We start from the raw sequence: 13,693 nt of genomic DNA, 5'->3' as shown, positions 1-13,693 counted from the left end.
GACAGGTAAGGTATGTGAAAGCACTATATAATTCATACAAATGGCAATGTCCTGTTATTATCATTAATGATCACAAAGCAGCTCAGTAAACAGCAATGAAGCTGACTATTTCTAAGCTTATTCACTGATCCAGGAATCAGTGAGTTCTCGAATACTGCCTGGCACAAAGTTGACACTTAGCTAAATACTTCACGATGGTTGGGGACATAGATGGACAGATGAGTAGAAGAAATGAAGGAAGGACAAAAAGCAGGTCTGAATGAATGAATGAATGACCATAGTCTATGAAAGACTATGTAGAATAAAATAGATATCCTAGCATGCCAAGACAATTTCTGAAACCTCTTACATTTCAAAACTCAAGAATACACATTGCCCAGGTGACCCATTCATTTTCTGCAAGCATAAGCTCATTTGAGGAACTGTGACAGTCCTATGACAAGTAAGTGCAGATGAAGCTGATCCTCCTCTCCAATGTCTAGGAAGGTCATTTACTCAGAATTAAACCTGTCTTTGTCGTTCAAATTCATTCCAGTAGGTCCCATAATAATATAAGTCTGGGCCTCCTGCCTCCTCTGGAGTTTATTCAGATAAACCAAAGCCATCTTTACTTTCAGAAACAGGTTAAATAGTGCTCAAATCCAGGTTTGCCCATGAACTCAGGTCAATTTTCAGAGAATTTACTTTGCTTGGACTTCTGATTAGCTAAAGATAAATTTTCTCTCTGAAGATGAAAGCAAAAATTTTTAAATGTCATAAGTTTTCAAGATCAGAGGCTGAAAACATAGAAGTTTTTAACCCATCCCCCCAATCCCGGTTTTTTTGTTTCACACCATCATCTCCAGAGATTCAAGCAAAACTTCATTATGCTGGGAAGTCCCCTTAGGTCTGCTCTAGCCAGACATGGGGTAAAAAAATTGATGTCTAAGAGATCTAAGAGACACAGACTACACTTCTAAGCACTGATATAAACACCACCTGAGGTTTTTACAATGAATGGATTTTGAAAGGATAGGGATGTGTGCTGGGGGAGATCCCATTCTGATGAATGAAGATAAACTTATTCTAAAGCCAAATCTTTCTGTAATTCCTATTCACTGTCTTTCACTTTAACTTATACAACTTTTCTCAGTCCTTAAAAATGCATTACTAAATATTTCCAGTTTTACAACCATGCTACACAATACCCCCAATTTTGTGTGTGAAGAATTAAGGTGGAAATGCTAAATTAGAGGAGAAAAGCAAAAGCATTCCCAATTCCTAGCTTCAATATCAAGCCCATTTCTGTTAAATACTAAGACTGAGATGTAAAGAAAAAATTGTGTCATGCCAGAGATGTTTACTATACCCTAATCAGACAGGACATTATGAATCTCTAATTCATACTTCATGGAGAAAGAAAATCAATCATGTCAAGTGGGATACTCTGTAAATGGGTTTTTTATACATAATGTTACAAACTATAGCAGTGTGTGGTACTGATTTCTTCCCAGGTGTTCACATGAGCCCCATAATGTGAATCTGCGCACTCCATCAACAGGCAACCATTCCTAGCCGTCTTCAGCATTTTAAAACAAACAGGAAGGTTGCTTTGCCTTTTTCCCTGAAGTTCAGTTGGCAATACTTCTCAGCTAGATCATCCTCTTAAGCCCTGGGATCTTTTCAAAGGAGGAATTACACTGAAAGTAAACCCAGCTATTTCCCATTCCATTTTCACCAGATTCTTTTATCACTTATTTTTCTCATTACTTAGTAATGGCAGCTGGACCAATGTTGGAAAGTAAAGAGAAGTAGAAATAGGCAATAAAAACAAATCACCCATAATCTCACCTCCCAGATACAACCCTTGTTCACATTTTGGCAAATCTCCTTCCAGACTTTTTCCTACATGCTGTATTAGCTGGGATTATGCTGTATGTGTCTGCTTCCCGCTTATTGTTATATCATGAGCATTTTCCCTTAAAAACTACATTCCATGTAAGGAGAAGATCTAGCCAGAAATTGAACTATGAAAAAAAAGACAGCCCTTAGAGGACAGAAGTGGGATTCGAGAAAACTATGAAATGCTGACCTACCAGTAAGGATGGTCAAAGAAATTATCTGGTGTCTTTCATGGCAATTCAAAATAATAGATGTTAATCTTTTAAAATGACTTTTTATATTATAGAAGTTTTACATGTTTCAAAAAAGACATGCTTACATCAGATTTCCATTTAATCAAACTTACTTTATATTTTATGGTTTAATAACTACCATTCTTAAGTACCAGTATCCACACACTCTCTCTTTCTTATATTAAATCCCTTGCCTATAGAAAATTTAATTCTTACACAGAGCTAAACAGCTCAGAAAAATTTTAAAGAGCTCATTTTTTTCTACATTAAAGAAAAATAAATTCTGTAAATGTAGAAGTTAACCTGGACCAACTAGTAAATCATTTATATATATAATACTACATATAAGTACTATATATAAGCATTTGTATTTATAAGTAAGTATCAATATAAATCAGATCAACTGGATAATGGTTATCTGCAGTCAATTTCTGATTCCTAGTAAATGACCTCTATGGCAGTGTGCCCCACACTATCTCATCTACACTTGGAAAGACCAAGACCCAAATGCAAAACTTATTCTCCTGCTGGGAAAAATAATAGTGAAGTATTCTACGGGCAAATAAAATTCTTAGAGTAACTGAAATCTTGAATTATTCTTTCTGCTCCTTGTAATTAATATAATATTAATTATAAATGAGATATAAGGGTATATAAAAATGTGTAAAGTATTAAAATAACCATACATAATTTATATACCATACATTCATCAGGTACATTTTACACACACAAGTTTTTCAAATTATATGAACATTCTCTAATGAGTATTTTCCAAAACAATATATTTTCCAGTTTGGGGCAACATGGCATACATGTATAAACCAGAGCCCAAAACCTTTACAATAAAATTCAGGAAAGACTCCATAGATTTCTGCATACTTCTGCAATGTTCAATCACAAACTTATATTTCACACTTAGTTACTTACGCTCCATGAAATAGGGCCCAGGCTCAATTCTCCATACAATTTGTCCTTTTTGTGTTCCAGTTACACCCCTGTTTTTAGAATCCCAGAAGTTGGCTGGAGAATTCTCATCTGAAAAAAACAAAGAAACACTTTTTAATCTTAATTATAACCTCTTTGTCTTTCCTTAGCTCAAAGACTAATACAAGTTCTAAAATAAATGGAAAAAAAATAAAGGGGAAATATTAATGAACGCTATTGTTAATGACTTACTTCCTCCCAGCAGATTACCCTGAATTTCTACACTTGCATTTATACAGGAGAATTAGGGAGGAGGGTGGGAAGGTGGAAAGGAGATGGCACGTCCGGGCTTGGCCAGGTTGGTCACTGTTGCCAAAAGACAAAACTGCAAAGAACAAAGGGTACGATTGCTCGTCAACCAGCAATGAGATGATATATAAGAAAGGGGTTGGGTGAGCTCCCATCTATAAAATCCTTTATCAAAAGAAAAGGAAGAGTAAGGCCAGACACTATAAAACTCTTAGAGGAAAACATAGGCAGAACACTCTATGACATAAATCACAGCAAGATCCTTTTTGACCCACCTCCTAGAGAAATGGAAATAAAAACAAAAATAAACAAATGGGACCTAATGAAACTTCAAAGCTTTTGCACAGCAAAGGAAAGCATAAACAAGACGAAAAGACAGCCCTCAGAATGGGAGAAAATACTTGCAAACGAAGCAACTGACAAAGGATTAATCTCCAAAATTTACAAGCAGCTCATGCAGCTCAATATCAAAAAAACAAACAACCCAATCCAAAAATGGGCAGAAGACCTAAATTGACATTTCTCCAAAGAAGATATACAGATCGCCAACAAACACATGAAAGGATGCTCAATGTCACTAATCATTAGAGAAGTGCAAATCAAAACTACAATGAGGTATCACCTCACACCAGTCACAATGGCCATCATCAAAAAATCTACAAACAATAAATGCTGGAGAGGGTGTGGAGAAAAGGGAACCCTCTTGCACTGTTGGTGGAATGTAAATTGATACAGCCACTATGGAGAACAGTATGGAGGTTCCTTAAAAAACTAAAAATAGAACTACCATACGACCCAGCAATCCCACTACTGGGCATATACTCTAAGAAAACCATAATTCAAAAAGAGTCATGTACCACAATGCTCATTGCAGCTCTATTTACAATAGCCAGGACATGCAAGCAACCTAAGTGTCCATCGACAGATGAATGGATAAAGAAGATGTGGCACATATATACAATGGAATACTACTCAGCCGTAAAAAGAAACAAAATTGAGTTATTTGTAATGAGGTAGATGGACTTCGAGTCCGTCATACAGAGCAAAGTAAGTCAGAAACAGAAAAACAAATACCGTATGCTAACACATATATATGGAATCTAAAAAAAAAAAAAATGGTTCTGAAGAACCTAGGGGCAGGACAGAAATAAAGATGCAGACGTAGAGAATGGACTTGAGGACATGGGGAAGGGGAAGGGTAAGCTGGGACAAAGTAAGAGAGTGGCATGGACATATATACACTACCAAATGTAAGATCAATAGCTAGTGGGAAGCAGCCACATAGCACAGGGAGATCAGCTCAGTGCTTTGTGACCACCTAGCGGGGTGGGATAGGGAGGGTGGGAGGGAGATGCAAGAGGGAGGAGATATGGGGATATATGTATATGTATGGCTGATTCACTTTGTTATAAAGCAGAAACTAACACACCACTGTAGAACAATTATACTCCAATAAAGATGTTAAATTAAAAAAAAAAAAAAAAAAGAAATGGAAGAGCAAAGCTGGTAGAATGTAACAGAATCAAGATGGGATGAAACAAAGGGACATTGAGCTATGAAACTGAGTCAAGACACAGCACAGGTTGGCCATGGACAGTGTTCAGGAGACACCAACTAAGTTATCAGGTTGGCTAGGACAATCGTTTACAAAAGGTCGGTAGCAGTAGACCTTGAGTCAATACAAGAAAAGGAAAGAGGAAGAAGGACAGAAAGAACAGATCCAAAGAACAGCCTGAAAGTAGCATTCTCCAAGCTCTCTGACCTCATGGCACTAAGAAGATGGTAATATTTGTAGGACACACTGGAGTACATGAAAGAGACACTTACAACTTAAGATTATAGTAGGGGTGCTCTGGCTGCCCCAGGCTCTGCCCCACCCTGAAGGCGGAAGGGATTCACATTCTTTAACTTGCTCACATCACACTAGTTTGAAGTTCTGTCCTAGGGCCCTGGAATAGGAAATGAAACTAAAAACATGAAAAAGAGACCATTCAGAGTTTTATAGGTACACAAAAATGTGTGCAGAGATACTGGCTCTTAAAATCAGATGTACCTTATTTGCTTCCCCAAATCCCTTTCCCAGGAGGGAAGATTAGGGATACACTTTAACTGAGAGCTGGAATTAAGCCAACAGGGTGAAGTAAGAGATCCACTAAAATAAGAGAGAGGAGAGAAAAGGTCCCAAGCCCAAGGGAATAGTCCTGAGAAGAAAAACCTCACTTCTTATGAACATAAAAGAAACAGAAAGTGGGCCAGGTGAGGGGTCGGATAATTCAGTTCCACTGGATTTCAATCCAATGGTTGTCCTTGGGGCCCACTGGTTTCATCACACTGAGAAGTCAAAGAAGTTTGGGAGGAATGGTCCTTTCCTGCTATCTGTAATCAGCACAGTATAAGTCAAAGATTCTTTATTGTGAAAAGGCCAAGAAGCAGCCACTGTTCTTGTAAGAATGGAAAGGCATAACTGATTCAGGGCATCACCTCCCCTCGTAGATAAACAACGCAAGGCGATCCACTCCATTCCATCACAAAAATAGAACCACAACACTGATATTTAGAAGGCACTCAGACAATCACCTAAAACTGGATTTGAAAGACGTCATGTGGCTCCTCAGGGCAGATCCTGCTCACTGCCTATCCCTTGATCCTCTTCCTTGTCAACTGAACCCCAATTCTGTCCAAGGTAACAATGTGCTCAGTTAAAAATAGATGCCTCTCCAGAATCCCTTGCAGCTAAGGGTGGCATGTGGCCAGTGAGACGTAGTAGAATTCTACTGGTTGGGACTTCTGGGAAAGCTGTTATTTTTCTGATTGATAAAAGGACAGACTCAATAATCTTTTTGTTCTCCCCCCTCCCCTCTCCTTAGATGAGCGCCACATACTAAGAATGGCAGAGAAAGAAGCTGGAAGCATCCATGATGATCCTTTGAGCCCTGAATGGCCTTCAGGCTTTTTGCTACCGAGGCAAAAATAAATTCCTATTTACTTAAGCTCCTGTGGTTGGGTTTCTGTTACTTGCAGCTGAACACAATTCCTAATAGACACAACTACCATCCTAAAAATCACTCAGTGAGGGGCTTCCCTGGTGGCGCAGTGGTTGGGAGTCTGCCTGCTGGTGCAGGGGACACGGGTTCGAGCCCTGGTCTGGGAGGATCCCACATGCTGCGGAGCGGCTGGCCCCGTGAGCCACAATTACTGAGTCTGCGCGTCTGGAGCCTGTGCTCCGCAACAGGGGAGGCCGCGATAGTGAGAGGCCCACGCACCGCGATGAGGAGTGGCCCCCGCTTGCCGCAGCTGGAGAGGGCCCTCGCGCGGAAACGAAGACCCAACGCGGCCATAAATAAAAATAAATAAATAAATAAAATTTAAAAAAAAAAAAAAAAGCAAGGAACATGACTTAAAAAAAAAAAAAAATCACTCAGTGATTTAGATGCATCATGCCTGACTTGACCCAGAATTGCTGAGATGGCATCACTTCTCCAGGTTAGACAACAAAGGTAGTTTCTTCCTTTCTAAAACATACTGGGCAGAGCTGCTGGCAAAGGGACAGGGACTCTCATGTTTTCACAAACAAATGTATTGTATTAGCTGTTGCTCACATGCAAGGTGCTGGACCCTGCAGGGAACAGAACACAGACACAGGGAGTAGAAGGTGTCCAGCTGTTCAAAATGCTTTTTTTAAAAAACACGGCTATGCACATGGGACATTTTCTGAAAATACTGTTGTGTCACTTTCCTCTTGAGGCCTCAGGAAAGATGAGGCAACATCAAATCTCATTTTAAGGAGCATGCATTAGGATCACAATGATAAAAAGCAACATTAATAAATTTGTACTTGTTAAAGTGTGACCTCTCTGTAAGAGGGTTTGCACTTCTGCTATTACTAAACTTTTTCTCCCCAAGCCATCAGTTAAGTCAAACCAAGTACACACTTCTGACATAATGACCCTGAGAAGATGGGGCACTAAGGAGCAGAAATAGGAGGGGGTGGGGGTAATGGGATGAGGAGATATCGTGAGAGGACTGAGCTCCACACAGAAGTGATGCCTGAGGCTTGACACAACCCCTTACATGTTCCCTGGAGGAGAATTTTGACAGAGAACCAGTGCCAGCATCTCTTGTCCCAAGAAAGGCCACTAATAACCTTTTCTTTGCCAGTTATATTCACTTTGAGGTAGAAATACTGCACTGCACAAATATCTATCCTTGGTCTCAGAAGTTGGAAATAAGGGAGGATGAGTTATGGGTGCTTCCTCCCCAGACCCCTCACCAAGAAAGAGACCTAGAGTTACGGGTTCAGTTCACCCACCAGCTCGTGTGGGTTGGGATAAAACATGTATCTCTGACTTTTACTCCTATCATTGGTTCATAGGTTATGTGGACAACTCCATTTGGTTAAATATATGATATTTAAAGAAATAAAGGCTAGCCCCTTGAAGCAAAATGTCGAAAATGTACCATGAGTATTCAGGCCCATAGGGAACTCAAATGTCGCATATATGATGAGAAATGGGTCAGAATTAGGATGAACAGGCCCAGAGCAGAAGCTTGATGGGTCTGTTCTGATTTTTTTTTTTAAGCCCAGATGCCATAGCAAGAAACAAATCTGTAAACCTTCATGGGGAAGGTCTTATTCCCCACCAAGCATAGTGTCTGTCATTTAGAAGTTACCCAAGTTGGTTAATATTCTGGTTATTCTAGATGGAAATCTTTCTCCAATGAGATTATGTTTCTGAAAATTCATCATCCCTGACAGATACTAGCACTCCTGCTACTGAGTGGCAGCTATTCTTAAATGAAAATGTAAAACCCTTAGAAATAAACCAGTGTGGTGGCATAGAGTTCAAATTATTTTGTGGCGGCTCTCACAGTCTCCCCCACAGCTCCAGCTCCTACTGACGCGAGCCAGCAGAGCTCTGACCAGCCTCGGTGGCACCATTCTAAAAAATACCTAGAATGACTCACCCCTTGTCTTTGTTTCAAGAAGACCAATTTTAACTTGTCCTTCAGACTAAACCTTTTTTCCTTAAGTAGGTTAACACCTTCATTTAGGTTGCAATCCATCCTAGGCTAGCCCAAGAACATCTTTTCAGTGACAGCATTTCTCTGCTCAGGTCTATTTTTTATGGATATTGGAGGACAGAATATTTTTTCCCAGATTGTGTAAGTTGTTTCTCTTCACCCTCATTTAACATCTGTATTAGATGACTCAATCTTTTTAAAATGCCCCCACTCCAAATAAGAAAAATAACTGAGTATAAAAACAGTACACCAAAGAAAGGCTTCTAAATTCCCTACCTGTATCGTATAGACATAATTATACATCTATTTCTTCCTTTAACTGAATAAAGATTCTGATAGATCAAAGAAATGTCATTGGTCTTTAAAGCCAATTATCAATTTTTCCATTTACACTTGGCCACTTCCCTTCCCCATTTCTCTTAAGAGCTATTCAAATCTGTCTCACTGTCCTCACATCCTCTAATTTCCACCCTCTGACTTACAGCAGGGTACCACACACACTATGGCATCTAGAACATGGAGGACATCAAGCCCCATTTCCCTGGTTTCTCCCTCTCCCTACTGCCATCTTTTCTGAACCCACATGTATTTCTTGCTTTCTTGTCCAGGGTTTTACCCTCCATTATGGTGGTGCCCTTGACTCAAACCCTTCCATCAGTCACCTTCTCTCACCTTGACCTTTAGCTTCTTCCTCTCAACCGAGAAACATGTCAGCTTCCATGAGACATATTTGTCTGCTTTTGCTCTTTGACCATTGCCTTCCTTGCCCCCTTTCCCATCCACATTTTTATTTCCCTTCTTACTAAGATTAAAATATCTGTTATAGTTACAATGGAGTCTGTATTCTAGGAGTGTATGTTCTAGATACTTAGGTAACTTTCTAGCTGGAATATAATTACAAAAAGAAACATTGAAGATGTTTAATTCATGTACCTAAATATCTTTTCTAAATCTAATTTTGTTTGGCAGGGTTTATATGAAGCTTGTCCACTCATGTCTCTCACATATTCTTTGTTCTCTTGTAAATCTAGTTGGCAGTACATGTTCTGTAAATAAAAAGGCAAAGCACACACCCAAAAAGCCCTAAAATCCTTCTAATATAATTTTCATTCCTGTTTGTGAATATTGTGGGAACATGATCAAGAAAACTTTTGAAAATCTTTACTCTTGCCTTATTTTAGCAATCCATGATACTTTCCGAAAATGATTTCATTTAGTGTTTTTTAAAATTACAGTTGACCCTTGAACAAAGGCAGGGGTTAGGCACACCGCCCCTCTCTGAAGTAAAAACTCGACATACAACTTATAGTCAGCCCTCTGCATACGGATGGGGTTCCTCCTTACCCGTGGGCAGTTTCCGCATCTGCGATTCAACCAACCATGGATCACATGGTACCGTAGTATTTACTATTGAAAAAAATCCGTGTATAAGTGGACCTGAGCAGTTCAAACCCATGTTCTTCAAGCATCAACTGTACTCTTCTAAGGCTATTCCAATTAAGTTTTTTTTTAATACTGGAATTACTTATGTTAAGTCTGCTTCTCCAAGGGAGAAACAAAGTGTTCGGACCCAGAAGTAAAGGAGTAGGGATATAAGATTACACCACAGAGAACTAACTCTCTTCTGTTAACTGCAGAGTATAGTAGCTCAGAGAATTTTCTCAGAAATTTGGTTAATTAGGTGAGAAATAGTCCTCTTCCCTTAATGAGAACCCCATGATTTTACCTTGGGGTCTTAAACAAAATCTCTATATAAGCAGATTTACCAACATCTCCTGCACATTCAGTAGGTCACAAATCATCATTGGCTACCTTCCCCTTTAGCTAACTGATCCTCTGGGGCAACGATTGCCCAACTCCATTGCTCACAATGAATATCCTGGGGGCTCCTTCAAAAATGCTGATTTTGATTCGGTAGGTTTGAGTCGGGATGCAGGAATTTGAATTTTAGGAAGCACCCCAACCAGGTGATTCTGATACAGGTACTACAAACACCTCACATGGAAAAAATCTGTTCCATGGTAATTTCCAGGGAAACTGAGCAATCATAGCAATGCTGTGGACCATGCACATCTCATTGACCACTGTCCCTCTCATTTGCTAGCTTGTTCCTTTCCTTCCTTCCTCCCTCCTTCCCTCCCTTCCTTCTTTCATTTGAATGGCATTTATTGACTGTCTTATGAAGGTCAGAAACATCCATTTCCTGCCATAAGGAGTTGGCAGTACAGTAGGAGAAGACTGGCATATAAGGTACAATGCAATGTTAAAAGTGCTATGATAGAGGTATGCATACTTTATAAAGTGTTAAAGGAGAACCGAAGGGGAATGATTAGCATTCCCTGTGACCATGTATAATGACTATGGCTCTGGATCTCTCAAGTTTGAGTGTCTTTGGGAGATGCATATGGAGATATCCTTTCAGAGGTCTACACATTTAAGCCAGTCATTAAGGTATCCCATCCATTCCTTTGCTTCGCTATTCTCTAGACATATTGTTTTGTCTCCCAAGGTTCATTTTTTGGTTCCATAAATGGTCATCAGAAGCAACAAACAAGTGACATATTTAGAGCTGAATTCAGTGGTAAAAGTTACTGTTGTTCTCTAGGTGCCATGACATTATCATTTTCTTACTTGGAAAAATAGGGTTAATTATATTAACTTACAATATGATTGTAAAGAGTAATTTTTAAAAATAAATGAATTCTTTTTAAAATGCCACAAAAACCTAAAATAACGTAAGCATAACGTCTTTTATGCGTCGAACTCTTCCTTCCTTGTAATATTTCACACACAGAGATCAGTGTGAAAATAATCTTTTAAAGATTAATTTTTTTTCTGTACATGACTTTTGGATTGCAGAAATGTCCTGTGAATAGGCATATACAGGAGACATAGCCAGACATATTAAACATATCCAAAATAATTGGGATTTGGAAATGTTTCTATGTCTATATTAATATTTCCAAAACCTCCATACAGTACTGGAGATAAAATAGAAACAAAAAAGGTATTCAAAGTCCTCACTATTCTATCAGTCAACCTAGGGGAGTTGAAAAAAGATAAGAAATTTTGTAAGAAAGATGCCATGTGACAGACCGTGACAGATGAAAAATGATGTTTACAAATGTTCTTTTGCTTTAAAGTAATTCCTCCCTACATTTTCTTGAAAAATGGCATAAACATCTAACTTGATTTTAAATTACTTTTTGGATAAAAATTGAATATACCCATGTCCTGAGGTTGGATCATAAAGAGGCCTGGCTTTCTTCCAGCTACACTCAGAAATTAGATGCCTTGTCTAGGATTTGGGATTTAGAGCAATCCTAAGCTACAATTTGAATCAAAATGATCATTCTAGACCTGGGCAAAAACACATCTTCACAGGGGCTGCCTGACTGTTAAAACTTTGCAAATTCACCTGCATGTGCTAGGCAAGTTATGGAATCCCACTAGGCAAGTTATGGGAGAGCAAAACTCTGACAATGGCTGAGATCTGAACTACATTGCAGGTGGGTGAGGGGGTGACCCTTTACCACTGATTGTACCAAACAGAGCACCAATCTTATTCAGTGCTATGAGCATTCACGCACAAACTTCATGAACTGGCACACTTGGCATTTGTTTTTAACCCAATGTTCCTAGATGCCCAATTCTGTACACTGACACCCTCCCTGGATGGAAAAAAAAAGAGTATGAGTATCCGACATATTTAGGGATTGCAATGATGACACCATGCTATCAAATGAGAATGCGCCCACTGCCACTTGAATATTTTCTTATACTGATAGATACCAGAAAGGTTTGCTGATTATAATGTGCCAGAGATGAGAGAAAAAGACACTGGCACATTACAGGACAGAAGAAGCAAAAGAGGCTGAGAAGACCCTCTGGCAAGTCGGTAAAGTCTGGCCTTGGGGATGTTTGCACTGAAGGGCGCGTGCCCCGCTAAGAAGGGAGCCGGCGAGGGGGGCTGGGGGGAGTGAGGCGCATATACTGATTCAGTGTCACTCACACCGCTGTATGAGAGAGGTGTGCTATTGTTGTCTGCTTACAGGAGGCCTCACCAGGGGTGGTGCAGCCCAATCTGAAGAATGTTATATGTTTCAGTAGATCCAGGCTGGGTGACATAACTTATAGCCAAGTCCTAACCACACCCCTGAGGGGTCTCCTCAACATTCAGACCTCCAGACGTGCTAGGCAGAGGCAGGAGGCCCTGCTAAACAACTTCCTGTATAAAATACCTGATCCTAAACTAGTCAATTAAACACTCATTTGACAAGGGGGGAACCACCAACAGACCAGTGAGATGATACACTTGGCTTCATTTTAGCAAATACCTCTCAAGAGTTTCAGTCAGAGAGTCAGAGAGGGTTTACAGAAGAATTCACTTTAAACATAGGTAATGTTTACATATTGAAAATGTCTTACTTCTTGTTCACTGGATCCCTGTTTCTTTCAGAGTAAAATTCAAAGTCTTTTTGGAGGTTAATAGTGCCCTACAGGATCTGGCAGCCCCCTTCCCCACCCCCCAAAAAATTAGAGCTCTGACCTCATCTTTCCCTACCCTCTCCCCCTCCCCGCTTGCTCCACTCCAGCTGCACTGGACTCCTTGGTAATGAAGGGAATTAAGAGTATGCCAGGCCAAAATATGCCACTTTGAGCTGAAAGCAACCAGCCCTCTGCTCTCCCCCTTTATGTCTAAAAGCAAGACATAAATTCCCATCTGTAAAGGTGTCTCCCTCTCCCATACCAGGAAGAGTAAGATGACTCTTAATCACTATTCATCAATGGAGAAGGAACCAACTTCAGTCTTCGTAACAAACCTTCCTAAACAACCCTTATCTTCCATTAGTTTCCCCCATATATTTACCTTCCCACAATTTACCACCCACAGAAGCCAACCCCCCTTCCTTTGTCTAGTTACTTCTCCACAATTTATTGTCCTTTGTTAAAGTAGCATATAAGCCCCTGAGTTTAACCACTTCTTTGGGTCTTCATTTTATATACAAGAAGCCTTCATGCAAGTAGAAATAAAATTCTTAACATCTATCAAAATTTGTATCCCCTTTTTCCTGTTAATCTGTCTTTTGTCAGTCTGATTTGCAGGGCCAGTAGCCAAACCTAAGAGAATAAAGTTTTTTTCCTCCTTTACAATATCCTCAAAGTTCTGGTCAGGATTCTGCCTCAGGGTCCATCTGTCTGAAACTTTCCCCCAATATATCCTTATGCATCAATCCTCTCCTTAAATTATTTTTCTTTTTTGTTTTCATATCACTGTCTCAATGAAATCTACCCTGACTGCCCGGATTAAAACTACCCTGTCT

General features: G+C 39.6%; 1 protein-coding gene across 3 annotated transcripts in view; it reads right to left on the bottom strand.

Annotated features, from left to right (window-relative positions):
- HECW2 (HECT, C2 and WW domain containing E3 ubiquitin protein ligase 2) overlaps nucleotides 1-13,693 on the bottom strand; it is a 407,924-nt gene that overhangs the window by 160,157 nt on the left and 234,074 nt on the right. For all 3 annotated transcript variants that reach the window (XM_068544743.1, XM_068544742.1, XM_068544744.1), the window contains exon 3: nucleotides 3,042-3,149. In XM_068544743.1, coding sequence (XP_068400844.1) covers nucleotides 3,042-3,149 — 108 coding nt within the window. The remainder of the gene's footprint in view (nucleotides 1-3,041; nucleotides 3,150-13,693) is intronic.

This window comes from Eschrichtius robustus, chromosome 5, assembly GCF_028021215.1.
Source record: "Eschrichtius robustus isolate mEscRob2 chromosome 5, mEscRob2.pri, whole genome shotgun sequence".
Taxonomy (NCBI): domain Eukaryota; kingdom Metazoa; phylum Chordata; class Mammalia; order Artiodactyla; family Eschrichtiidae; genus Eschrichtius; species Eschrichtius robustus.
Note: the sequence above shows the minus strand (reverse complement) of the source record. Positions and strands in the feature narration are given on the sequence as shown.